Consider the following 24,172-nt stretch of genomic DNA (forward strand, 5'->3'; position numbering starts at 1 on the left):
GGTTTTTCTTTATTTTGACTATTTTCTACATTGTAGAATAATAGTGAAGACATCAAAACTATGAAATAACACATATGGAATCATGTAGTAACCAAAAAGTGTTAAACAAATCTAAATATATTTTATATTTGGGAATCTTCAAAGTAGCCCCACTTTGCCTTGATGAGAGCTTTGCACACTCTTGGCTTTCTCTCAACCAGCTTCATGAGGTAGTCACCTGGAATGCATATCAATAAACAGGTGTGCCTTGTTAAAAGTTAATTTGTGGAATTTCTTTCCTTAATGCGTTGGAGCCAATCAGTTGTGTTGTGACAAGGTAGGGGTGGTATACAGAAGATAGCCCTATTTGGTAAAAGACCAACTCCATATTATGGTAAGAACAGCTCAAATAAGAAAAGAGAAATGCCAGTCCATCATTACTTTAAGACATGGATGTTAGTCAATACGAAAAATGTCAAGAACTTGTGCAGTCGCAAAATCCATCAAGAGCTATGATGAAACTGGTTCTCATGAGGACCGCACAGGAAAGGAAAACCCAGAGTTACCTCTGCTGCAGAGGACAAGTTCATTAGAGTTACCAGCCTCAGAAAGTGAAGCCCAAATAAATGCTTCACAGAGTTGAAGTAGCAGATGCATCTCAACATCAACTGTTCAGAGGAGACTATGTGAATCAGGCCTTTATGGTCGAATTGCTGGAAAGAAACCACTACTAAAGAACACCAATAAGGAGAAGAGACTTGCTTGGGCCAAGAAACACAAACAATGGACATTAGATGTATTGATTTATTTGATTTACCCTTGAATGAGTAGGTGTGTCCAAACTTTTGGCTGGTACTTTTGGCATAGACTTTCCCATTGAAGGATTCCACCATTATGAAGTAGTCAACTGGGTGGGGATCCCTATCAGCTGGTAGCAATCAGCCAATGGAGAAGAAGAACATTGACTACTTTAAAATGTAGATGGAGCCTCAATGGCGCTGCCCATGTTATCACTGACGCTGTAGTGGCACAGATACAAAGATCAGTCCTCTATCTAGCTCTATGGTTTGTTGTTTGTGTATCTGCCCTCTAATTGGCTAGAATCGTCCCACCTGATCTGGCCTCCTCCCCCATGCCTTCCATCTTTAAGGACATGTATTTCCAACGTTAGCGCTGTCACTCGAATTTCTTGTCAATATATTAAACAATCTGTGTTGGTTCATACACTTGCATACCCGGAAATAGTGTGAGTGGGTGGACCGGCCGGGTGAGAGAGATAGAAAAGGATTGTATCGTTACAGCGTCACCTTCGCCACCCTGGGGGGCTTCGAGTGGAAATTCCATTGATTGTTACATTTTATTTGCAACAGCGGTACATGTGTTTTTATTGATGTTGGATTATTCACCGTGGAATGATCAACCCTTGCGATAAGTTTTTGGGGCATTTTTTCGTAATTTTCGTGACGCAAGGGCACATCAAAGTACAGAGAAAAGGGAGCTAACATGAGCGAAGTGGAGAAACGTGTTTATCATGAACTAATCGTTTGCAGTTATTTGATTATTTAAATTGTTCTAATCAATTCAGCAATAACATATTAGTCCAATAAGAGAGGCGCGATTCGAGTGATTCACTGACACCTAATGTCATGATTTGATGTCGAGAAGAATATAATTCAAGAGAACACAGGTTATTTATGGAAAAACCTACAAACAATGCAATATACTTTTAATATGTAAGATATTATATCTTACATATGGCTATATAACCTATATTTTATTTTCGCACCCACTGTCCCATGTCATTCAATACCAATAGAAATAGTTGCGTTTGCGTTGTTGGTGTAATTTGTATCAAACCAACTGAAGGATGACTGTCAAACTGGACTTCGAAGAGTGTCTCAAAGACTCCCCCCGATTCAGGTAAATCTAGATTAGCCATTGAATAACATTTTTTTTTTTATGACTTAGTCAACAGTCTACATATATGCATTATTCATTCGGTTACATTGTAAGGTGAGAGCTATTTTGTGAGTGGTGCATAAATGTATGTGACTACCATTTTATTACAGTTCAAATAAGTTAGAATACACGATTTAAAGGGTAGGTCTACTCTTATGTTTTTGCAATACATTATTCAGATAGTTTCAGAAATGTCACATGTCCACAGAGGGTAAAATGATGACAAATGAGGCTTGCATCCACCCTGAGGAAATAGAGAAGTGATGACATTCATTATTATTTTTTTAGGTCAAAGCTACCTGAACAATATTATCCTGAGTTGGCATATGGGCCTAGAGTGTGTTAGGCTACACCATTGTAGTTCAGTCAGCACAACCACATGATGAACTTGTCAAACGAGTGTCAGCCCTGCAGATAGTTTGGGGGTCTTGCCTCTTGCCTGGGGTCACATTTATCACTGTGATGAGTCGAATGAGTTTCTTTGACCATTGACACTGTGGCGGGACACTGCCTTTTCTCATTGTTTTGGATGGTTTTTGAGTGCTGGAATGAAAGAGTATTTCTACAATTTTATACAACTAACATGACTCTTTAATTTGTAGCACTAGTGCTCCCAACTTTAAAAAGTTAGTTAAAACAGGTGTGATACAGATGTAACATCAGCCATACCGGACGCAAAACACTAATGTTGACTTTAGCACCAATGCACCTAATACATGACTAGCAAATCAAAATTCTAGGTCACACAGCACACTATTTAGGAGCATAGATGGTTGTAGGTCAATGTAGGAATGCAGCACACCAACCTCCGCTTGGCCTATTCTCTTTCAGAGAGTCAAAACTGTATTTATTTAAACTCTAAAAGAAACGCAACATAAGACCAAAAGGGAAATGTATTTTGGGGTTTTGAATGTAGCTAATAAGAGGTTTGTTGCATTGGGCGTGCCTCCCTTTCTTTTAGCTGGCAGATCAGAAGACGTGACAGTGGTTAGACTCTCTTACCCTCTTGCCCTTTCTTTTAGCTGGCAGATCAGAAGACGTGACAGTGGTTAGACTCTCTTACCCTCTTACCCTTTCTTTTAGCTGGCAGATCAGAAGACGTGACAGTGGTTAGACTCTCTTACCCTCTTACCCTTTCTTTTAGCTGGCAGATCAGAAGACGTGACAGTGGTTAGACTCTCTTACCCTTTCTTTTAGCTGGCAGATCAGAAGACGTGACAGTGGTTAGACTCTCTTACCCTCTTACCCTTTCTTTTAGCTGGCAGATCAGAAGACGTGACAGTGGTTAGACTCTCTTACCCTCTTACCCTTTCTTTTAGCTGGCAGATCAGAAGACGTGACAGTGGTTAGACTCTCTTACCCTCTTACCCTTTCTTTTAGCTGGCAGATCAGAAGACGTGACAGTGGTTAGACTCTCTTACCCTCTTACCATTTCTTTTAGCTGGCAGATCAGAAGACGTGACAGTGGTTAGACTCTCTTACCCTCTTACCATTTCTTTGTCTCTCGGACTCTGCTGTTTTATCTTAATTCTTGTTTGATTAACCCTGCAAGGCTTTTTAAATATTTTAAATATATATTTTTCTCACTCTTTCTTTCTTTCTCTCTTTCTCTTCTCTCTCTCGCTCTCTTCTTCATTCTTGGCTCACGGTCCCTCTGGGAGGAACACGCATTGACGGAAAGTTTGACATGTTTGCGGCAGTCATTGGTGCATTCTGCAGCGGTGAGGTCTCATTTGACAGAGAACACAGAGAGAGAGAGAGAGGAGGTTTTAGATGTAGGCTGTGGTCGAACTCTGGTAGGCCTTCATATTCACACACCGCTAGTGTGAAGGACTGGAGAGGGAGGAGAGGGCGACATTTGGAGAAAAGAGGCTTTGAAAGAATAGAAAAAGAGAGAAGTGAAAGAAGGATAGGAGAGAGAGAGAGACACATCTCGGGAAAGATGAATGAAAGTGGAAAAGAGAGGCTACCGCAGTATACAAACGTCTGCCTCCCGTTGCTAGGTAACCGGGGGCGGCCTGGGGTTGTGGAGTGGAACAGGAAGTGAAGGGAGAGATACTGACGTGATAAACAAGAGACAGGAAGTGTGTTTTTTTGGGGGTGGATCGCTATGGAAACTTGAGGCCTCTCTCAGGCACACTTACTCATACAAATGCATAGGCAGTTTAATCACCTTAGTATCATCTTGCGCACACACACACACACACACTTTCAGAGGGTAATAAATATGATGTGTGTCTAATGACACAGGCTTTGTTCCGTCCTCATCAATTCGATCTTTGCTCTTATTCAACGTTTTCTTTTCTACTGTCTTTTGTCCCCCCATCAAACCCTTTGTCAGTCTTGTATTGGTACCCCTGTCATGCTAGTCCCATTTCAATGTCAACCGTACTGAGCTAAATAAACTGCAGCCACTGTCTCTCTCATAGCTCTCTCTCTCATAGCTCTCTCTCTCGTAGCTCTCTCTCTCGTAGCTCTCTCTCTCATAGCTCTCTCTCTCTCATAGCTCTCTCTCTCTCATAGCTCTCTCTCTCTCATAGCTCTCTCTCTCTCTCATAGCTCTCTCTCATAGCTCTCTCTCTCTCTCATAGCTCTCTCTCTCTCATAGCTCTCTCTCATAGCTCTCTCTCATAGCTCTCTCTCATAGCTCTCTCTCTCTCTCATAGCTCTCTCTCTCTCTCATAGCTCTCTCTCTCTCTCATAGCTCTCTCTCTCTCATAGCTCTCTCTCTCTCTCATAGCTCTCTCTCTCTCTCATAGCTCTCTCTCTCTCTCTCATAGCTCTCTCTCTCTCATAGCTCTCTCTCTCTCATATCTCTCTCTCTCTCTCTCTCTCTCTCTCTCTCATAGCTCTCTCTCTCATAGCTCTCTCTCTCTCTCTCTCATAGCTCTGTCTCTCATAGCTCTGTCTCTCATAGCTCTCTCTCTCTCTCTCATAGCTCTCTCTCTCTCTCTCATAGCTCTCTCTCTCTCTCTCATAGCTCTCTCTCTCTCTCTCATAGCTCTCTCTCTCTCTCTCATAGCTCTCTCTCTCTCTCTCATAGCTCTCTCTCATAGCTCTCTCTCTCTCTCTCAGCCTCTCTCTCAGCTCTCTCTCTCTCGCTCTCATAGCTCTCTCTCTCGCTCTCTCTCTCTCGCTCTCTCTCTCATAGCTCTCTCTCATAGCTCTCTCTCTCATAGCTCTCTCTCTCTCATAGCTCTCTCTCTCTCTCGCTCTCAGCTCTCTCTCTCATAGCTCTCTATAGCTCTCTCTCTCTCTCTCTCTCTCAGCTCTCTCTCTCTCATAGCTCTCGCTCTCTCTCATAGCTCTCGCTCTCTCTCATAGCTCTTAATTCAATTTCAATTTAAGGGACTTGATTGGCATGGGAAACATGTTTACATTGCCAAAGCAAGTGAAATAGATAATAAACAAAAGAGAAATAAACAATAAAATATTAACAGTAAACATTACACTTCCAAAAGAATAAAGACATTTCAAATGTCATTATGTATATATACAGTGTTGTAGTGATGTACAAAAGGGAAAATAAATAAACATAAATATAGGTTGGATTTACAATGGTGTTTGTTCTTAACTGGTTGCCCTTTTCTTTTGGCAACAGGTCACAGATCTTGCTGCTGTGATGTCACACTGTGGTATTTCACCCAATAGATATGGGAGTTTATCAAAATGGGATTTGTTTTTGAATTCTTTGTGGGTCTGTGTAATCTGAGGGAAATATGTGTCTCTAATATGGTCATACATTTGGCAGGAAGTTAGGAAGTGCAGCTCAGTTTCCACCTCATTTTGTGGGCAGTGCGCACATAGCCTGTCTTCTCTTCAGAGCCAGGTCTGCCTTTGGCGGCCTTTCTCAATAGCAAGGCAATGATCACTGAGTCTGTGCTCTCTCTCTCATAGCTCGCTCTGTCACTCTCTGTCACTATCTCTGTCACTCTCTCTCTCTGTCTCTCTCTCCCTCCATCTGCTGCGCTCCTTCTCTCGCTCTCTCTTTTTTTGTCTTTGTGCTTTCTCAGTGTCTCTGTCTTTGGTGGAAGGCAGCAGAAACCACACCGTTGGGCCGTTGACGTGAGAACGTCTGTGAGTCAGTATCTCCTCTGTTCTAACAGTCACAATCTCCTTCCACTGCCCTTCTGACAGGCCCATTTTATAAACCGTACCAGATATCATTTGAAGCGTCATGTGTACTGTTGGTGATTGAACTCTCATGACTTCCGATACCACAGTCACAGACATTTCTACTGTAGATCGGCACTGTGCAAAGCAGCTCAACCTTCAGACCAGGATGGTGTGGAGGCGTTGGACAAGACCCTCTGTCTGTGGTGGTGTTGCTTAATGTGCCGAGTAATGTGGTGACGTGTGTCTGTGTTTCATCCAGGGCTGACATTGAAGTGGTGGAAGGAGATGTCAGTGAATTGGAGACGCGATTAGAAAAGGTGAGAGTCTCTCTCACACACACACACACACACACAAAGTTCTCTCCACTTTTCCGTTATGCTCCCAGTATCTAACCACTACTTCTATAAACATACACCCAGCCATCCAGACCGTAGAGGAAGTAGCTGGACAGGGTCAGTTTCTTCCTCTTAGCAGTGACTATGAACTGTGACAGACATGGTGTTTCACCTGAGTTGAAGGGAACTAACTCCAGTGCTGCTTCCCCACCCCATTGTTACCAGAGGAAAAAGTAACTGACCACACATTGTACTGTCAATCGTACTGTCAAATTCCCTGAAGGGATTGGTGCGCATAACAATTTCAGATGCATACTTTGGTCATCAATGTTCCGATTCCTGTCTGTGAGTCTCAACCCGTCCCGAGTCTGGACAGTGGTCATATTTGTCGGCGATGTCATGCCGTGTTGCCCCATGTCATATTGAAATGTTGTGTCATGCTGTGTGCGTTGTAGTGTGTTTCCACGTCTTTTGCAACATGGAATTGTGTTGTGTTGAACCCTGACACATTGTGTTATTGTGTAGCTGGTGAAGCAGTGCCACTCCATGCTGGAGGCTGGCAGGGCCTACTGTCAGACCAGCAAGAGCTTTGTCACAGGGATCAAAGAGCTGGGCCACCACTGTTCTGGGGACAACATGATGGGGGTGAGTCTATAGAGATGCAGGGAGCTACACTCGAACCACTGATTTGGGATCAGTGTAGGAGGGGCCAATCTGTAGATAGAGCTATTACATAGTGTTGTGGTTAGTGTTATATGCTTAAGAAATAAGGCACGAGGGGGTGTGGTATATGGCCAATATACCACGGCTAAGTGCTGTTCTTAAGTACGACGCATCGCAGAGTGCCTGGATACAAACATTAGCTGTGGTATATTGGCCATATACCACACCCCCTTGTGCCTTATTTCTATTATAAACTGGTTTCCAATGTAATTAGAGCAGTAAAAATACATATTTTGTCAAACCCGTGGTATACGGTCTGATATACCACGACTGTCAGCCAATCAGCATTCAGGGTTTTAACCACCCAGTTTATGTCTTTATCATAGTACATTCTTATGAAGGGAAGGGTGGCAGGTAGCCTGGCGGTTAAGAGCATTAGGCCGGTAACCAAAAGATTGCTGGTTCAAATCCCCGAGCCGACGAGGTGACAAATCTGCTGATGTGCCCTTAAGACACTTAACTCTAATTGACCTTCTGCTAAATGACTCAAATGTAAGTGGAAGTTGTATTCATCAATGGTTGAATACAATAAGTTAAACTCATTCCGTGTTCTTTTCTCGTAGGAGTGTTTGGAGAAATTCTCCCAGAAGCTGGAAGTGATTCTGGAAGCTCAGGGGGTGAGTTGGACTCCTCTACTGTGCATCGCTTGCCAACAACATTAGTTACTGTAGCAACCACTTTTAAATGTCAGGTGTCTGAGTATCCCTCTCCTTTCTCTTCCTCTCGCTCCATTTAACCCACCCCCTTCTTTCCCTCTATTTCTCTCACACTCTTTTTCTCCTAGGAAGTGATTGAGACCACACAGAAGTCGGTGAAGTTGAAACTGCAGAGTTTTGTGAAAGAGTGAGTGAGTCTGGCACTCCTTAATAATTTAGTATTGTTTCAAACCACTACCATAGACTGGTGTCACAGCACCCCCCAGTCACACCCACGTCCATTCATCCCTCTCTCCCCCTCCCCCTTCTCCCAGGGACGTGCGTCGGTTCAAGGATGTGCGTAAGGAGTTTGAGCGGGGCAGTGAGAGTCTGGAGGCGGCGTTGGGCAGGAACGCTCAGGCCCCCCGGGGGAAGCAGCACGAGGTGGAGGAAGCCAGCCATGCCCTCCTCAACGCTCGCAAGACCTTCCGTTCCGGGGCCCTCGACTACGTACTGCAGGTGAGGTCATCAAAGCTGGATGAGAGTGTATTTTGGGGAAGGACCAAACTTGGTTAATTGATGGTAAGGATGCTACAGACAAAATATTCACTTACACACTCGCATGCACGCGCTCACACACATTGGACCTGGTTTGAAGTGGTTTGCCTGGAATTGAGTTACATACGACTAGTGTTGAAACTAACAATTGTAGTCTCCAGCTCATGTTGGAATCTTGTTCATTACACTGCTTGCTTTCTGTTTGATGATATGCCACTACTGGAAGGCCTCAAACCAAATACTAGAGAGAATTTTACATAAGAGATTTGTCAGGAGGACCAGGACATGTTTCGAACAAATGGCATTGATAAAATATGCAACAGCACCTCTGCTTAGTGACATGTGTTTTGCTGTGGGGAATGCTAACAGCATTGCCTTCGGGTTTCCCTGTAGCAGGCCGGTAACTATTAATACCCAGTGGTTAGAACTAGCTGCAGTCATACCAACACACATGTTCTGTCTCTCTCCTGTTCACTCACTCGTCCTCTTTCCAAGATCAATGTCATCGAGGCCAAGAAGAAGACCGACATTCTGATGGCGGTGAGTTTCATGACGTGGGAACTTTTATCGTCGGAAATATTTCAAGTGTCGCGTGGTTGAGTCCGCATGTGGGTGTCTAATGATTTGTTGACTTGTCTTTGGGGCTGCATGTATTGTTTAGTCTTGAGTGTATGATGAAGTTTTATTCTGGGTTTCTGTCAGATGGTGTCTATGATGGAAGCCCAGTCCCAGTTCTTCCAACAAGGTCACCAGTCCCTCTCTGAGCTGGCCGACTATCGACGCACCCTGAGTGAAGAGGTAACAAGTGGGGGATTTTACTTTTGGTGGGGGGGGGGGGATTTTATTAGGATTCCCATTAGATGTTGCAAAAGCAGCAGCTACTCTTCCTGGGGTCCACACAAAACATGAAACATGACATAACACAGAACATCAACAGACAAGAACAGCTCAAGGACAGGAGTGAGCCGGAAAGGGAGAAGTGTGTTGGATAAACCAAATTCATGAAGGAAGTATACTACCGTTCAAAAGTTTGGGGTCGCTTAGAAATGTCCTTGTTTTCCATGAAAACATACATGAAATGAGTTGCGAAATGAGAAGGAAATATAGTCAAGACGTTGACAAGGTTATAAATAATGATTTTTAATTGAAGGACACAACTGTTATTTCAAACTTTGCTTTCGTCAAAGAATCCTCCATTTGCAGAAATTACAGCCATGCAGACTTTTGGCATTCTAGTTATCAATTTGTTGAGGTAATCTGAAGAGATTTCACCCCATGCTTCCTGAACCACCTCCCACAAGTTGGATTGGCTTGATGGTACTTCTTATGTACCATACGGTCAAGCTGCTCCCACAACAGCTCAATAGGGTTGAGATCCGGTGACTGTGCTGGCCACTCCATTATAGACAGAATACTAGCCGACTGCTTCTTCCCTAAATAGTTCTTGCATAGTTTGGAGCTGTGCTTTGGGTCATTGTCCTGTTGTAGAAGGAAATTGGTACCAATTAAGCGCTGTCCACAGGGTATGGCATGGCGTTGCAAAATGGAGTGATAGCCTTCCTTCTTCAAGATCCCTTTTACCCTTTACAAATCTCCCACTTTACCATCACCAAAGCATCCCCAGACCATCACGTTGTCTCCACCATGCTTTGTGATCCAAACACCTCAAACTTAGATTCGTCTGTCCATAACACTTTTTACAATCTTCCTCTGTCCAGTATCTGTGTTCTTTTGCCCATCTTAATCTTTTCTTTTTATTGGCCAGTCTGAGATATGGCTTTTTCTTTGCAACTCTGCCTAGAAGGCCAGCATCAAGGAGTCACCTCATCACTGTTGACATTGAGACTGATGTCTTGCGGGTACTATTTAATGAAGCTGCCAGTTGAGGACTTGTGAGGCGTCTGTTTCTCAAACTAGAGACACTAATGTACTTGTCCTCTTGTTCAGTTGTGCACCGGGGCCTCCCACTCCTCTTTCTATTCTGGTTAAAGCCAGTTTGCACTGTACTGTGAAGGGAGTAGTACACAGCGTTGTACGAGATCTTCAGTTTCTTGGCAATTTCTCGCATGAAATAGCCTTAATTTCTCAGAACAATAATAGACTGACGGGTTTCAGAAGAAAGGTCTTTGTTTCTGGCCATTTTGAGCCTGTAATCGAACCCACAAATGCTGATGCTCCAGATACTCAACTAGTCTAAAGAAGGCCAGTTTTATTGTTTCTTTAATCAGACAACAGCTTTCAGCTGTGCTAACATAATTGCAAAAGCATTTTCTAATGATCAATTAGCCTTAACATTTTTATTTTATTTTATTTCACCTTTATTTAGCCAGGTGGGCTAGTTGAGAACAAGTTCTCATTTGCAACTGCGACCTGGCCAAGATAAAGCATAGCAATTCGACACATACAACAACACAGAGTTACACATGGAATAAACAAAACATACATTCAATAATACAGTAGAAAAAAAAGAAAACAAAAAAGTCTATATACAGTGAGTGCAAATGAGGTAAGATAAGGGCGTTAAGGCAATAAATAGGCCATGGTGGCGAAATAATTACAATATAGCAATTAAACACTGGAATGGTAGATCGGCAGAAGATTAATGTGCAAGTAGAGATACTGGGGTGCAAAGGAGCAGGATGAATAAATAAATACAGTATGGGGATGAGGTAGATAGATGGACTGTTTACAGATGGGCTATGTACAGGTGCAGATTAAAATTATAAACTTGGATTAGCTAACACAATGTGCCATTGGAACACAGGAGTGATGGTTGCTGATAATGGGGCCTCTGTACTCCTATGTAGATATTCAATTTAAAAAATCTGCCGTTTCCAGCTGCAATAGTCATTTACAACATTAACAATGTCTACAATGTATTGCTGATCAATTTGAAGTTATTTTAATGGACAACACATGTGCTTTTCTTTCAAAACAAGGACATTTCTAAGTGACCCCAAACTTTTGAATGGCAGCATGTTGTTCAGATGTTGACATTAGCGAGCAGAGAGAGTGAAGTAAAATAGTTTAATGAAAGTGAGTGGAAGAGGAGGGGAATGACTTCTTCTCTTAGATCAGCGTTCCTTTTCTCCCCAGGGCACTTTGTGTTTTACATTAGAGAAATGGCACGCCGCATTCCCTCCCCTGTAAAAAAAAAAAAAGTATAATTTTTTTATTGAGATAGCCTCTAATAAAAAAAACACCACCAGCTTGATTTAGTTTAATTTGAGGGGCCTAGGAATTCGTTTGTTTTGAAGCAAATTTCAGGCTATTTTCCATAGTTTAACAAGACTATTTTAGATAGGATATTTAATGGATAAGGAAAATAAAGGCTAGACCTGATTTCCTCAAATGGTATTCCGCTACCAAATATATGATTTCTGTTTTTAATTTAATTATACATATTCTCTTTTACAGAAAGTTAATAGCTCAATTGATTGCGACAGTCCCACATTGTATAAGGGGACTTCCCAAGCAAAATCCAATTTCTTTGGCTCCTCGACTTTAGAAGGTCGAAGCTCCGCTTCTGAATGTCATAGAAACAAACCAAAGATATCGCGTCTTCCTCCTCCGCTTGTTTCTATCCTTAAGCATAGCAGATTTATGCGTAGGTTTAGATCAGTATAAACAATCATGAATTGTAAAAAAATAAATCAAGGAAGGTCATGCACCCCACACAACGTTGGCACACGCAATATGTGGGGCGTGACCCATAGGTTGGGAACCCCTGTCTTCAACGGAAGGTTTATTCTAGCAGTTGATTCCATGGATTAATTAGTACACGAGTCCTAATAATGTCCCTCTCGTCGTGACAGGAAACAGTGTGGGCACCATCAACAGGAACTATTTCACATGACTTAGAAAGTGTGTGTGTGTGTGTGTGTGTACATGTGCTTGCATGTTTTCATCTTGTCATACAGTGATGTCAGTGCTACACTGGATGGGCACTGTGGCATAACTGGACGTGCTGCCATACATGGAGCTCTAGGACTGCAGTCAACAGTAGACTACAACTAACCCATGTGTTAATTAGTCTGCACATCCGAGAGCAGCTCGAAACCGGGAAACAAGTCACCTTTCACCGAACCATTTTAAAGCCACAAAGACTGATTTTAGCTCTTCCTGCTGTTACAGGAAATGGTGAAGGATTGCGAGGCAGAATGAGAGAGGGAAAGAATGAGAGCGAAGTTGCTTAAAGGCGGCTGGGTCATCTGAAATCTTTATGCGTAAGAGAGAGGGAGTGAAAGTAAAACTGCTATACGAAGCTGCTGGAGAGTTTTCCTCGATCCATCGGCCAGAAGTTGGGAGAGGTTCAGCACTTCCTCCTTCCTGTTTTCCCCAGAGGAGGAAGTCTGGAGTGAAGGACTCCCTGACCTCCACCTGAACGCTGTACAAGCCTGAAGCCCTTTACTTCCTCGCCTGATTTTCCTCAACAGTTTCTACATGAATCTTTACAACTCTATATCCAAAAACATACTGTCCAGTATACCGTGTACATTATTATCTTTATTTAGTTGCCTGGCTGAACGGACCGATCATGCTGAACCGCTGTGTTTATTTATTTACCTTTATTTAACCAGGTAGGCAAGTTGAGAACAAGTTCTCATTTACAATTGCGACCTGGCCAAGATAAAGCAAAGCAGTTCGACAGATACAACGACACAGAGTTACACATGGAGTAAAACAGACATACAGTCAATAATACAGTATAAACAAGTCTATATACAATGTGAGCAAATGAGGTGAGAAGGGAGATAAAGGCAAAAAGGCCATGGTGGCAAAGTAAATACAATATAGCAAGTAAAACACTGGAATGGTAGTTTTGCAATGGAAGAATGTGCAAAATAGAAATAAAAATAATGGGGTGCAAAGGAGCAAAATAAATAAATAAATAAAATTAAATACAGTTGGGAAAGAGGTAGTTGTTTGGGCTAAATTATAGGTGGGTGTGTGTTATTTAGGATGGTGTGCATCATTTGAAATACTGGATTCTTGGGCTGTGGCCATAATAGTATCGCAATATTTGTTTCAATGGCTAAAATGAGAACACAAAGTAGACAAGTCTTTGGTCTTTTAGAAACCTGTTGTATGTAAACATTTTTGTTGCTATGTCTTGGAAAATGAATAAATGTGACTCTGGATGACAACATAATGATGCTTGTTTCAAACGTTAGGGCTGTTTTCCTAAATAAGTAAGTATGGTAGCAAGGAAACAAAACAGTAACGAGTATCTCGATACTGGCCCTATTGGATTTTTAAAGCTTTAAAATCAAATTGATTGTGCCTGACTTTCTCTCTCTCATACACAGCACACTCAACTAGTGTTGAATTCCGCAAGGGAGAAGAGAGACATGGAACAGAGACACGCTGCCATTAAGAAAAAGGTAAACACGGCTGGAACCAAACACTACAGTAAAGAAAGAAGCTAATCACAGACCGCCATGATGGCTTCCATGTGATTACGCTAGCTCTCCATCCTCTGAGGATATACCGTGCCTTCGGAAACTCTTCAGACCCCTTTACTTTTCCCACATTTTGTTACATTACAGCCTTATTCTAAAATGGATTAAATTGTTTTTTCCCCTCATGAATCTTCCCACAATACCCCATAATGACAAAACAAAACCTGTTTTTTTGGTTATATATATATATATATATAAAAAAAAAATGGAAATGCATGACACTTAAGTATTCAGACCCTTTACTCAGTACTTTTGGCAAACTCCAAGTGGGCTGTCATTTGTCTTCCATCTGTCCACTCTACCATAAAGGCCAGATTGGTGGAGTGCTGCAGAGATGGTTGTCCTTCTGGAATGTTCTCCCATCTCCACAGAAGAACTCTGGAGCTCTGTCAGAGTGACCATCAGGTTCTTGGTCATCTCCCTGAACAAGGCCCTTCTCCCCCGATTGCTCAGTTTGACCGGGCGGCCAGCTCCAGGAAGAGTCTTGGTGGAAGAGTCTTGGAGGTTCCAAACTTCTTACATTTAAGAATATTGGAGGCCCCTGTGTTCTTGGGGAGCTGCATAATTGTTTTGGTACCCTTCCCCAGATCTGTGCCTCAACACAATCCTGTCTCTGAGCTCTACAGACAATTCCCTCGACCTCATGGCTTGGTCTTTGCTCTGACAAGCACTGTCAACTGTGGGACCGTAAATAGACAGATGTGTGCCTTTCCAAGTCATGTCCAATCAATTGAATTTGCAACAGTTGGACTCCAATCAAGTTGTAGAAACATCTCGGGGATCATAGCAAAGGGTCTGAATACTTAAAATGTTTCCTACAACCTGTTTTCACTTAGTTATTGTGGGGTATTGTGTGTACATTGAGGGCCCAAAAATGTAAATCATTTTTAGAATAAGGCTGTAACGTAACAAAATGTGGAAAACATCAAGGGGTCTGAATACTTTCCGAAGGCCATGTAGACAGGAAGACCTTACGACATAATTTTCTTTCAAACACAGCTTGGGATCAACTGGTATCACTGCATTACAATTATATTTATGTCCTGATACTAACATCCCTTCCCTACAGTCATGTATATGTTTGTGATGTGTTGGTAGGATGTCTCGTATGATAACTCCTTAATGGATTTCTGTGCTGATGCACCCAACGGTATCGCCATGGAGGGCTACCTGTATAAGAGAGCTAGCAATGCCTTCAAGACCTGGAGCAGGTATGTTACCTTTCGATTTCTCTTTCCCTCTCTCTTCCTCTGTTTCTGTGCTGTATGTTGTTCTCCCCCTCTTTCGCTTTATCTCTCTCCTCTCTCTCTCTCGCTCTCTTTCTCTCGCTCTCTTGCTGTCGCCATCACTCACTTGCCACGTTCAAAACAGCTGGGAACTCAGACTTGGAATTCCAACTCGGGAACTCGGGCCTCTTTCTAGAGCTCTGACTTCCCAACCTGAAGACCACTGACCTCATGGTCATGATTTGACTTTGTATTATGAATCCAGACTCTCTCTCTCGCTCTTATCAATTCAATTCAAGGGCATTATTTCCATGGGAAACATGTTTACGTTGCCAAAGTAAGTGAAGTAGATAATAAAAAATAAAAATGTTCAGTGAACATTACACTCACAGAAGTTCCAAAAGAATTAAGACATTTCAAATGTCATTATGTCTATATACAGTGTTGTAACGATGTGCAAGTAGTTAAAGTACAAAAGGGAATATAAATAAACATAAATATGGGTTCTATTTACAATGGTGTTTGTACCTTTTCTTGTGGCAAAAGGTCACACATCTTACAGCTGTGATGACACACTGGTATATCACCCAAATTGGGTTTGTTTTCGAATGCTTTGTGCATCTGTGTAATCTGAGGGAAATATGTGTCTCTAATATGGTCACACATTTGGCAGGAGGTTAGGAAGTGCAGCTCAGTTTCCACCTCATTTTGTGGGCTGTGTGCACATAGCCTGCCTTCTCTTGGGAGCCAGGTCTGCCTACGGCGGCCTTTCTCAATAGCAAGGCTATGCTCACTGGTCAGTCACAGTAGTCAGGTATTCTGCCACTGTGTACTCTCTGTTTAGGGCCAAATAACATTCTAGTTTACTCAGATTCTTTTGTTAATTCTTTCCAATCTGTCAAGTAATTATCTTTTTTTGTTTTCTCATGATTTGGTTGGGTCTAATTGTGTTGCTGTCCTGGAGCTCTGTGGGGTCTGTTTGGACCAGCTTTTTTAGGGACTCTTCTCCAGGTTCATCTTTCTCTAGGTGATGGCTTTGTTATGTAAGTTTTGGGAATCACTTCCTTTTAGGTTGTTGTATAATTTAACGTCTCTTTTCTGGATTTTGATGATTAGCAGGTATCGGACTAATTCTGCTCCTCGTGCATTATTTGGTGTTTTACATTGTACACAGAGGATATTTTTGCATTATTCTGCATGTAGAGTCAATTTGGAGATTGTCCCATTTTGTGAAGTCTTGGTTGGTGAGTGGACCCCAGATCTCACAATCATAAAGGACAATGGGTTCTATAACTGATTTCAAGTATTTTTTTTGCCAGATCCTAATTGGTATGTAGAATTGTATGTTCCTTTTGATGGCGTAGAAGGCCCTTCTTGTCTCAGCTCATTCACAGCTTTGTGGAAGTTACCCGTGGTTCTAATGTTTAGGCTGAGGTATGTGTCGTTTTTTTTTGTGCTCTAGGGCAATGGTGTCTAGATGGAATTTGTATTTTTGGAACACCATTATTTTTGTCTTACTGAGATTTACTGTCAGGCTCCAGGTCTGACAGACTCTGTGCAGAAGATCTAGGTGCTGCTTTAGGCCCTCCTTGGTTGGGGACAGAAGCATCAGATCATCAGCAAACAATAGACATTTGACTTCAGATGCTTCAGACTGTTCTAGTGCCCTCGCCAATTCGTTGATATATATGTTGAAGAGGGTGGGGCTTAATGTCTGTCTCTCTCTGTGTGTCTCGTCTGTCTCTCTGTGTGTCTCGTCTGTCTCTCTGTGTCTTTCTTTTATTTATTTATATATTTATTTAACAGCCCTGCCTATATATATATATATATATATATTCACTGTCTTTTCTTTCCACCCATTATTTGGTCCTCTTCAGCTCTAGTTGTTTTGTGCCCAGAGAGGTTTTTAATGGTTCAGCCTAGGAAGGTGATTGAATAATGCATTCTCATCTCCTTTTGATCTCCTGTCTGTTGACTGTAGGCGCTGGTTCTCTATCCAGAAAAATCAACTGGTCTATCAGAAGAAATTCAAGGTGAATTTTTGAAAAGCCACTGCTTTACTTTTCAATGCATTTTTAATAGCAATCCATGCAGACACAAAGAGAATAAAAAACACACACACTTTCACAGCCTGTGTCCTATTCCCTCTCTCAGGAGCAGCCCACCGTGGTGATGGAGGACCTGCGTCTGTGCACAGTGAAGGTCTGCGCTGACAACGAGAGACGTTTCTGCTTTGAGGTGGTCTCACCATCCAAGTGAGTGTACTGTCTGTGTGTGCTGATGTTGCCATTGATGTTAGTTTTGGGCGTGTGGTATTTACTGTGTGTGTGTGTGTGTGTGTGTGTGTGTGTGTGTGTGTGTGTAGGAGCTGTCAGTTACAGGCGGACTCAGAGCGTCAGCAACAGGGCTGGATCAGTGCTGTCCAGAACAGCATAGCCTCAGCCTTCCAGGAACGCAGAGAAGACCCACACAGCCCAGTGAGAACACACACACCTTATTCACTCTGTCGGGGAGTAGTGACTACATGTAGTTCAACTAGTAATGTGACTACATTTTGCAGTAGCTTGGTTGTAGTTAAACTAAATTCAAATCTAGGTAGTAGTGGTTTCAGTAGTTATTGATATTTTTGCTATGTAGCGGTATAGCTAACGACTGGAACTACTTTTGTTGCTAACATAAAATATTTGTCAACAGCCCTGCCTAATTGTCTTAACACAAAGCAGTTTGGATGCATTGAACTACTTTTCCAAAAACTCTCTCTCTCTCTTTCTTTGTCTCGTTCTCCCCCCCTCTCTCTCTCTCTCACACACACACACACACACACACACACACACACAGAGGGAGCGTTGCAGCTCAGTGTCGGGCAGCCCAGGAGGAGGGGTGTTTGGGGATCAGGAGAAGACGGGGGGCCGCGAGGCTCTGGATCAGGTCCAGGGCATCCCGGGAAACAAGCAGTGCTGCGACTGTGGAGAGCCTGGTCCGGACTGGGCCTCTATTAACCTGGGGATCACCCTCTGTATCGTCTGTTCTGGGATACACAGGTAGGATATATACACACACACACATACATACACATTAATATGTAACTAACTCCCTTCTTCTTGGTGTCCTGCTGACAGGAGTCTGGGTGTCCACTTCTCCAAAGTACGCTCCCTCACCCTGGACTCCTGGGAACCAGAGCTGGTCAGGGTAAGACTATGTACATGCTCTAAGCAGATATGGCTTTCTTGAAGAAAATATTATCTTAATTCATAGCTTTTTTTCATACAATGTAAAGACAATTCTTAAAGCTGCAATACATACTTTTTTGGTGACCTGACCAAAAGCACATAGAAATGTGAGTAATAGATATGTCATTCTCATTGAAAGCAATTCTAAGAAGCAGTAGATATGTTCTATGTGCGCTATTCCTATGCTTCCCGGTCTTATGTTACATTTTTGCGTCTTTTAATTTCAGTTTTATACAACAGCTTCAAACAGACGGTACAATGAATGAGTCACGTGCTTGTTTTGTCATACAAAACTGAAATTAGGCAAAAGATTCAAATTTTTGCAACCAGAAAATTTCTGCATATTGCACAATTTTTTTAAAAGTAAGTAATTATGTCCACCCTCTCTCTCTCTGTGTGCTGTAGTTGATGTGTGAGTTGGGCAACACAGCCATCAACAGGATCTACGAGGCGCGAATTGATGAGATCACCATCAAGAAACCCCACCCATCCAGTCCAAGGTATGAACCCTCATCTTCATTCCTCATGTCCTGAGTCATAACCCGTCAACGGCACGTTAAATCTCACTCGGACATTAAAGATTTCCCAGCATTAGTGTGATTTGATTTAAATGTTTATAAAGTATAGTGGAACAGAACGTTCAGATATAAATATATTGTACAGACCGGACATGATTATTTTGTATACAGAGTAGTTTATATACAGTACCAGTCAAAAGTTTGAGTGTGCAAAGCTGTCGTCAAGGCAAAGGGGGCTACTTTGAAGAATCTCAAATATAAAATATATTTAGATTTGTTTAACAGTTTTTTTTATTTATTTATTTATTATTATTTATTTTTTTACTACATGATTCAATATGTGTTATTTCATAGTTGTGTTGTCTTCACTGTTATTCTACAATGTAGAAAATAGTAAAAAATGAAGAAAAACCCTGGAATGAGTAGGTGTCCAACCTTTTGACTGTTATACCAGGTGCTTGTTCACGTTGCAGATAGAAATGGCCTCTTCATCCCCCTCTGGTGTCATAACTTGAAACTACAGGGAGATTTTAACTTTTTTTCGTATTACACTACACATGCATACTGCTAAATGCAGGCAAATTTGACGAAATTAGTTCTGCTCAAATCTTTAATCAAACGCTTTCATCGGTTCAATGATCTGGCTTCCTCTTTTCCTCTCCTTTACTGCACCCCAGACAGGAAGTTGCACAGGTACACGACGACGGCTGTGGTTTGTGTTGTAAACTAAACTGTCCCCCGGAAATGTGCTGTGCAGTTGCATGGTTTTTTGTGTGTGTGTGTGTTCAGGATGTACAGTAGAGTGCATGCAGTCAACTGTGTTGTCAAATAGTAGTACAGTCAGGCCTGGTTTGAATTGAACTGAATTTACCTGCTGTGTCATATGGTTTTATAATGTGCATTTTGATGTAAAACTTTTTCTCTATAAATAAAAATGCTTTTATGCAGAAGGACCTGACACTTTTTTCATGTCATTTTTCTCTTTCATATTCTCTCTCTGTCTCTGTCTCAGGGGTGATAAGGAGTCGTGGATTCGTTCTAAGTTTGTGGAGAAGAAGTTTATCCAGAAGCTCCCGGAGACGGGTCGGAACATTCCACTGCGGCGCTCCAGCGCCCGGAGGAACCGAGCAAACACCCAGGAGAGGCCAGTCGGCTCACGACCACCACTCAAACCCAAACCCAATCGGGCCACCCTGCCACGACTCCCAGGTACTGGACGGAACATACACGCTTGTCTGATTTACACTATAGGGCCAAGCCGAGCTGTACCGGGCTGGCCTACAGAGTTCTTTTAGCAGATCAGGTATGCAACTCATTCTGTACAGATATGTTTCTGCCTGCAGTCTACTGATGGACTGTCTTCTCTCTCTCGATCGCTCTGTCTTTTCTCTCTCTGTCTCCTCTCTCTCTCTCTCTCCCTCAGGGCTCAACCAGAGTGATCTTCTTCAAAAGAACAATACAGGCATTCACAAAGGTGACACACACACATTTACATTTGAGTCATTTAGCATTTATGCTCTTATCCAGAGCGACTTACAGTAGTGAGTGCATACATTTTCATACTTTTTTCCCACACACACCAAAACAGACTAAACAAACTAAAAAGCACATTAAACCCCCTTGTCATCCCTCCATACACAGATGGTGAAGATGATGAAGAGGAGGACCTGTCTGGGCTTCATCCCGGGGCATTGTTATATCGGTCTGCAGCGCTGCAGCATTTCCCTGTCATGGCCGACGCCCTGGCCCACGGAGCTGACGTCAACTGGGTCAACACAGTCGAGGAGTCCAGCACCCCACTCATACAAGCCGTCACAGCGGTGAGTGAGCGAGAGATCACTGTGGCGAGGACATGAGTGGGTGTGTGTCTACGTTCAGAAGAGAGAGACGCTGGTTTGTGTGAATTCTTACCTATACTCTGGCCCCTGTCTCTCCAGAACTCCTTGGCAGCGTGTGAGTTCCTGCTGCAGAACGGTGCCAATGTCAACACAGCAGACAGCAATGGGAGAGGACCCCTACACCACGCCACTATACTGGGACACACTGGGTAGGACAGACGCATGCATAAGCATACATACACACACACACACACACACACACACACACACTAACCTGGTCTCTATCTCCCAGGCTGGTGTGTCTGTTCCTGAAGAGAGGTGCGGACTACAACGCCAGAGACCACACCCAGAAAGATCCCATCACTATTGCCGTGGAGACCGCCAACGCTGACATCGTCACCCTGTGAGTATAAGTATTAGTTGATTTGTTGACACTAGATTGATTTGATTGATTGATTGATACAGCAGAATTTCCTCACCATCCTTCTATCCCCATAACAGGCTGCGAATCGCCAAGATGAACAAGGAGATGCGGGAGATGGACGGAGCCTTTGGCCAACCAGGTCACTCAATGGGACAGGGAGTGGGCGGGACAGGGAGTGGGATAGGCCAAACAAGGAAGGGACTTCAGGCCTTGAAGAACCAACTGAGTGGATGGGCACTGGGCGGAGGGCAGAATGAGTAGAGAGAGGGGGACTTGTATCATACTTGATGGAGACGACAGAGGAAGGAAAAGGGGTACTGCTGAGGTGCATAGGCTACTCGGCTAACTAGACATGTTCCCAGAACCCCAATACATTGGGAATAGAGTTCTCTGAACTCTGAAACATTGTTAGAACGTTTTAAAGTCGAGCATGATATGCTCTGATAGATTTTCTGGAATCGTTGCTAGACCCTTCTAACAGTGTTTTCAGAAAGAACATTCTCAGAATACAATTTTGACAAAGAGGTCAGGGGAACGTTCTTCGGAACGTATATGTGGAAGGTTCTTGAAACTGAGAATTGTTACTGGCTGTGGACGATTTGCTGTACCTCAGTAGAGGGAGTAGACTAAATGAAGTTTGATTAGAAGGATACACTAGAATACAGGGTAAATGTATGAACAAGCAGCTTCTATACTGTCGTCTTTCTGTGGGAAGAGGTGGCCATTTTGGATATATAATTCTAAAGGTGAATTGAGAGGACATACTGTAGAAGAAGAGGATGTTTTAAAGAGTGTTTATGTAATGACATGTGAGTCCACGTTGCACTTCGATGTACAGTGAATGAACGCACTGTACAGCCCATGTTGGCTCTATGTAGATCACCGTATGATAACACTGGGCAATGGTCATGTTTAACATCTATTTATATCAGTGGAGGCTGGTGGGGGGAGCTAGAGGACGGACTCATTGTAATGGCTGGAATGGAATCAATGGAACGGAGTGAAACGAGGTTTCCGTATGTTTGATACCGTTCCAAAATTCCATTCCAGCCATTACAATGAGTCCGTCCTCCTAATAGCTCCACTCACCAGCCTCCACTGATTTATACTTCTATGTATTACAGTGTATGTATGCATGTATTGTATGATTACACAGTATGCTGCCTGAAAAAGCAGGAATCAGATTGTTTGGGTGCAGTTGATGTACAGTATATGTCTCTCCATGTACATTTTATGCACCTTGCGCAGTCTAATTTAGTCTGCTGTGTGTCATTGTCATAAGCTCACTCTAACACCAAATGCTTTTTTTTTTTTTTACACTTGAGGGTTTTCCCCATTACACTGTTTGTCCAATCCCCAGGCTTATTTTAACTTTTTCAAACCAGTTCCTCGTTTGTCACACCTAAGCGGTTATTGTCGTGTTCAACCTGTTTCAGTTGTGTACGCACGCTGCCACTGTTTAGCATTGCTTTTGCTCGACAATAACACCAATGATACCGAGAACATGAAGCTGTATAGACCGGAATGAGCCACTCTGTCCATTTGAAGTTGAGTGTTTTCCAAACGGCTCCTGGTCCACTAGAGGGTTGGGTTGTGGCCGGTCTTAGGCTGCCATTAGGACAATCCACAATGAACAATGCTTAAACATTTGGGAAGCACTGGTCTAAACCCTAGCCAGTGGGCCTAGCCGGCGCAACAGATTTGGGCTGGAAGGGGAACAGTGGACTCAATGTGGAGAGCTTCAACCTTACTGTGCTGTTTGTATGAGAAAGAAAGTGTACCATCTATTCCCCCATGGCCAAACTGTCAGCCAAGTCAAAGTTATTTACTCCAGTACTGACACATTATTTCAGTTTCTAATAGGCCTATTTCCTAGTTTGACTCAAATAATCTGTCTGGCTCAGGAGGAGTAGTGCTGTGATTCCCATGTCATGTGCTCTGAGATGCTCAACTTGTCTGTCACTCTGATGTGCACTGCTTCATTGTTGTCGTGTGAGCCTTTTGTTTGTCCAATGAGGCGGCTGCCTGTTCTGCACTGCTTGCACAGTGTGTCCCCTGATGCCCCTGCTTAGCAGTGCTACAGGTAAACGGCGTGTGCGTGTCTGCTTATAGTAGTAATTGGGATACATTGAGGGAGAGAAAAGGGGGTGTTTTTGAGGACAAATGTACAGCCATTTGGTGAACGTAAAATGTTAATGTTCTTCTCATGTCTTGTTTTCCTCAGGTGATGAAACGTACCAGGACATCTTCAGGGACTTCTCTCACATGGCCTCTAACAACCCAGAGAAGCTGAAGCGGCGCAGCACAGATTTTAAGACTTGACCTACCCCAGCTGCTGTTTCTTTCACATGCTGTTGTTATGCTGTTTTCCTTGTCTTACACACGCACACATTTGCTGGCCACCTGCTCTGCGTTAGGTCGTACCTCAGCTGGTCATTACTCCTAGTAGAGCCTCCAGTCCCATCAGTAATGTCTTTGTTTGGCTGCCAGAGACAAGTGGCTATATGTGGTTGTAGGAGAGAACAAGATGTACAGCCTAATGACAGCTAATACAGTAGAAACTTCCCATTTTAAATGATTCATTTCGCTTTCCCGTAGTCTTGAGGGCCATCCGTCCTAATCTCTTCTTGTTGACTCGGCTCCAACTAGGTCTCCCAGAACTAGAACAAAAAAAAGTAGCCTTTTTTGTTTTGTATGAATTTTGATTGAGCCCTCAAATGTACTGTACAATGTGACAAAACAATATGAGAGCAAAGGGTCAAATTGTTGTATGTGCTCTTGTACTTCATCATTTCTGATGTGTTGTTTTTGTATTGGCTGCCTAAGGTACCAGAGCTGTATTTCATACGGATGATTAAAATACCAGTTCATTTAATATACCCAATTATCAAGCAGTAAAACATTTAATTCACTGCATCCTCCAGAAATGTAGCAACCACTCGTCATTAAAATGTATTGTGTTCAATTCAATGATTCATCCCTCATCCAGACACGCAAATAGTTGGATTATTGGTCTTCTCGACCATACGGTTCCTAACCACAGGGTTATTGACCATCTATATCCACTAGGTGGCAACACCATGTAATTGCAGTAACCTCTGAACAACATTGAAGAGAAAATAAACACTTTAAACCAGCAAAAAACAGAACGGAATTGAATATTCCTAAA

At 42.7% G+C, this 24,172-nt stretch overlaps 1 protein-coding gene across 3 annotated transcripts in view; it reads left to right on the forward strand.

Moving 5' to 3' along the window:
• acap1 (ArfGAP with coiled-coil, ankyrin repeat and PH domains 1) overlaps positions 1-24,140 on the forward strand; it is a 36,902-nt gene extending 12,762 nt beyond the window's left edge. For 2 of the 3 annotated variants that reach the window (XM_020504211.2, XM_020504212.2), the window contains exons 2-23: positions 6,314-6,371; positions 6,915-7,034; positions 7,676-7,729; positions 7,897-7,955; positions 8,083-8,266; positions 8,801-8,845; positions 9,008-9,103; positions 13,615-13,689; positions 14,866-14,978; positions 16,975-17,026; positions 17,148-17,248; positions 17,359-17,470; positions 17,832-18,034; positions 18,113-18,182; positions 18,629-18,723; positions 19,754-19,950; positions 20,165-20,215; positions 20,383-20,561; positions 20,679-20,788; positions 20,872-20,982; positions 21,081-21,142; positions 23,228-24,140. In XM_020504211.2, coding sequence (XP_020359800.1) covers positions 6,936-7,034; positions 7,676-7,729; positions 7,897-7,955; positions 8,083-8,266; positions 8,801-8,845; positions 9,008-9,103; positions 13,615-13,689; positions 14,866-14,978; positions 16,975-17,026; positions 17,148-17,248; positions 17,359-17,470; positions 17,832-18,034; positions 18,113-18,182; positions 18,629-18,723; positions 19,754-19,950; positions 20,165-20,215; positions 20,383-20,561; positions 20,679-20,788; positions 20,872-20,982; positions 21,081-21,142; positions 23,228-23,325 — 2,166 coding nt within the window. In that variant the 5' untranslated portion in view covers positions 6,314-6,371; positions 6,915-6,935 and the 3' untranslated portion in view covers positions 23,326-24,140. Of the gene's footprint in view, positions 1-1,120; positions 1,900-6,313; positions 6,372-6,914; positions 7,035-7,675; positions 7,730-7,896; positions 7,956-8,082; positions 8,267-8,800; positions 8,846-9,007; positions 9,104-13,614; positions 13,690-14,865; positions 14,979-16,974; positions 17,027-17,147; positions 17,249-17,358; positions 17,471-17,831; positions 18,035-18,112; positions 18,183-18,628; positions 18,724-19,753; positions 19,951-20,164; positions 20,216-20,382; positions 20,562-20,678; positions 20,789-20,871; positions 20,983-21,080; positions 21,143-23,227 lie in introns of those variants that run through there. The other variant, XM_020504210.2, reaches the window with a different exon arrangement.
• The last annotated feature ends 32 nt before the right edge of the window (positions 24,141-24,172 follow it).

This window comes from Oncorhynchus kisutch, linkage group LG16 (genome assembly GCF_002021735.2).
Source record: "Oncorhynchus kisutch isolate 150728-3 linkage group LG16, Okis_V2, whole genome shotgun sequence".
Classification (NCBI taxonomy): domain Eukaryota; kingdom Metazoa; phylum Chordata; class Actinopteri; order Salmoniformes; family Salmonidae; genus Oncorhynchus; species Oncorhynchus kisutch.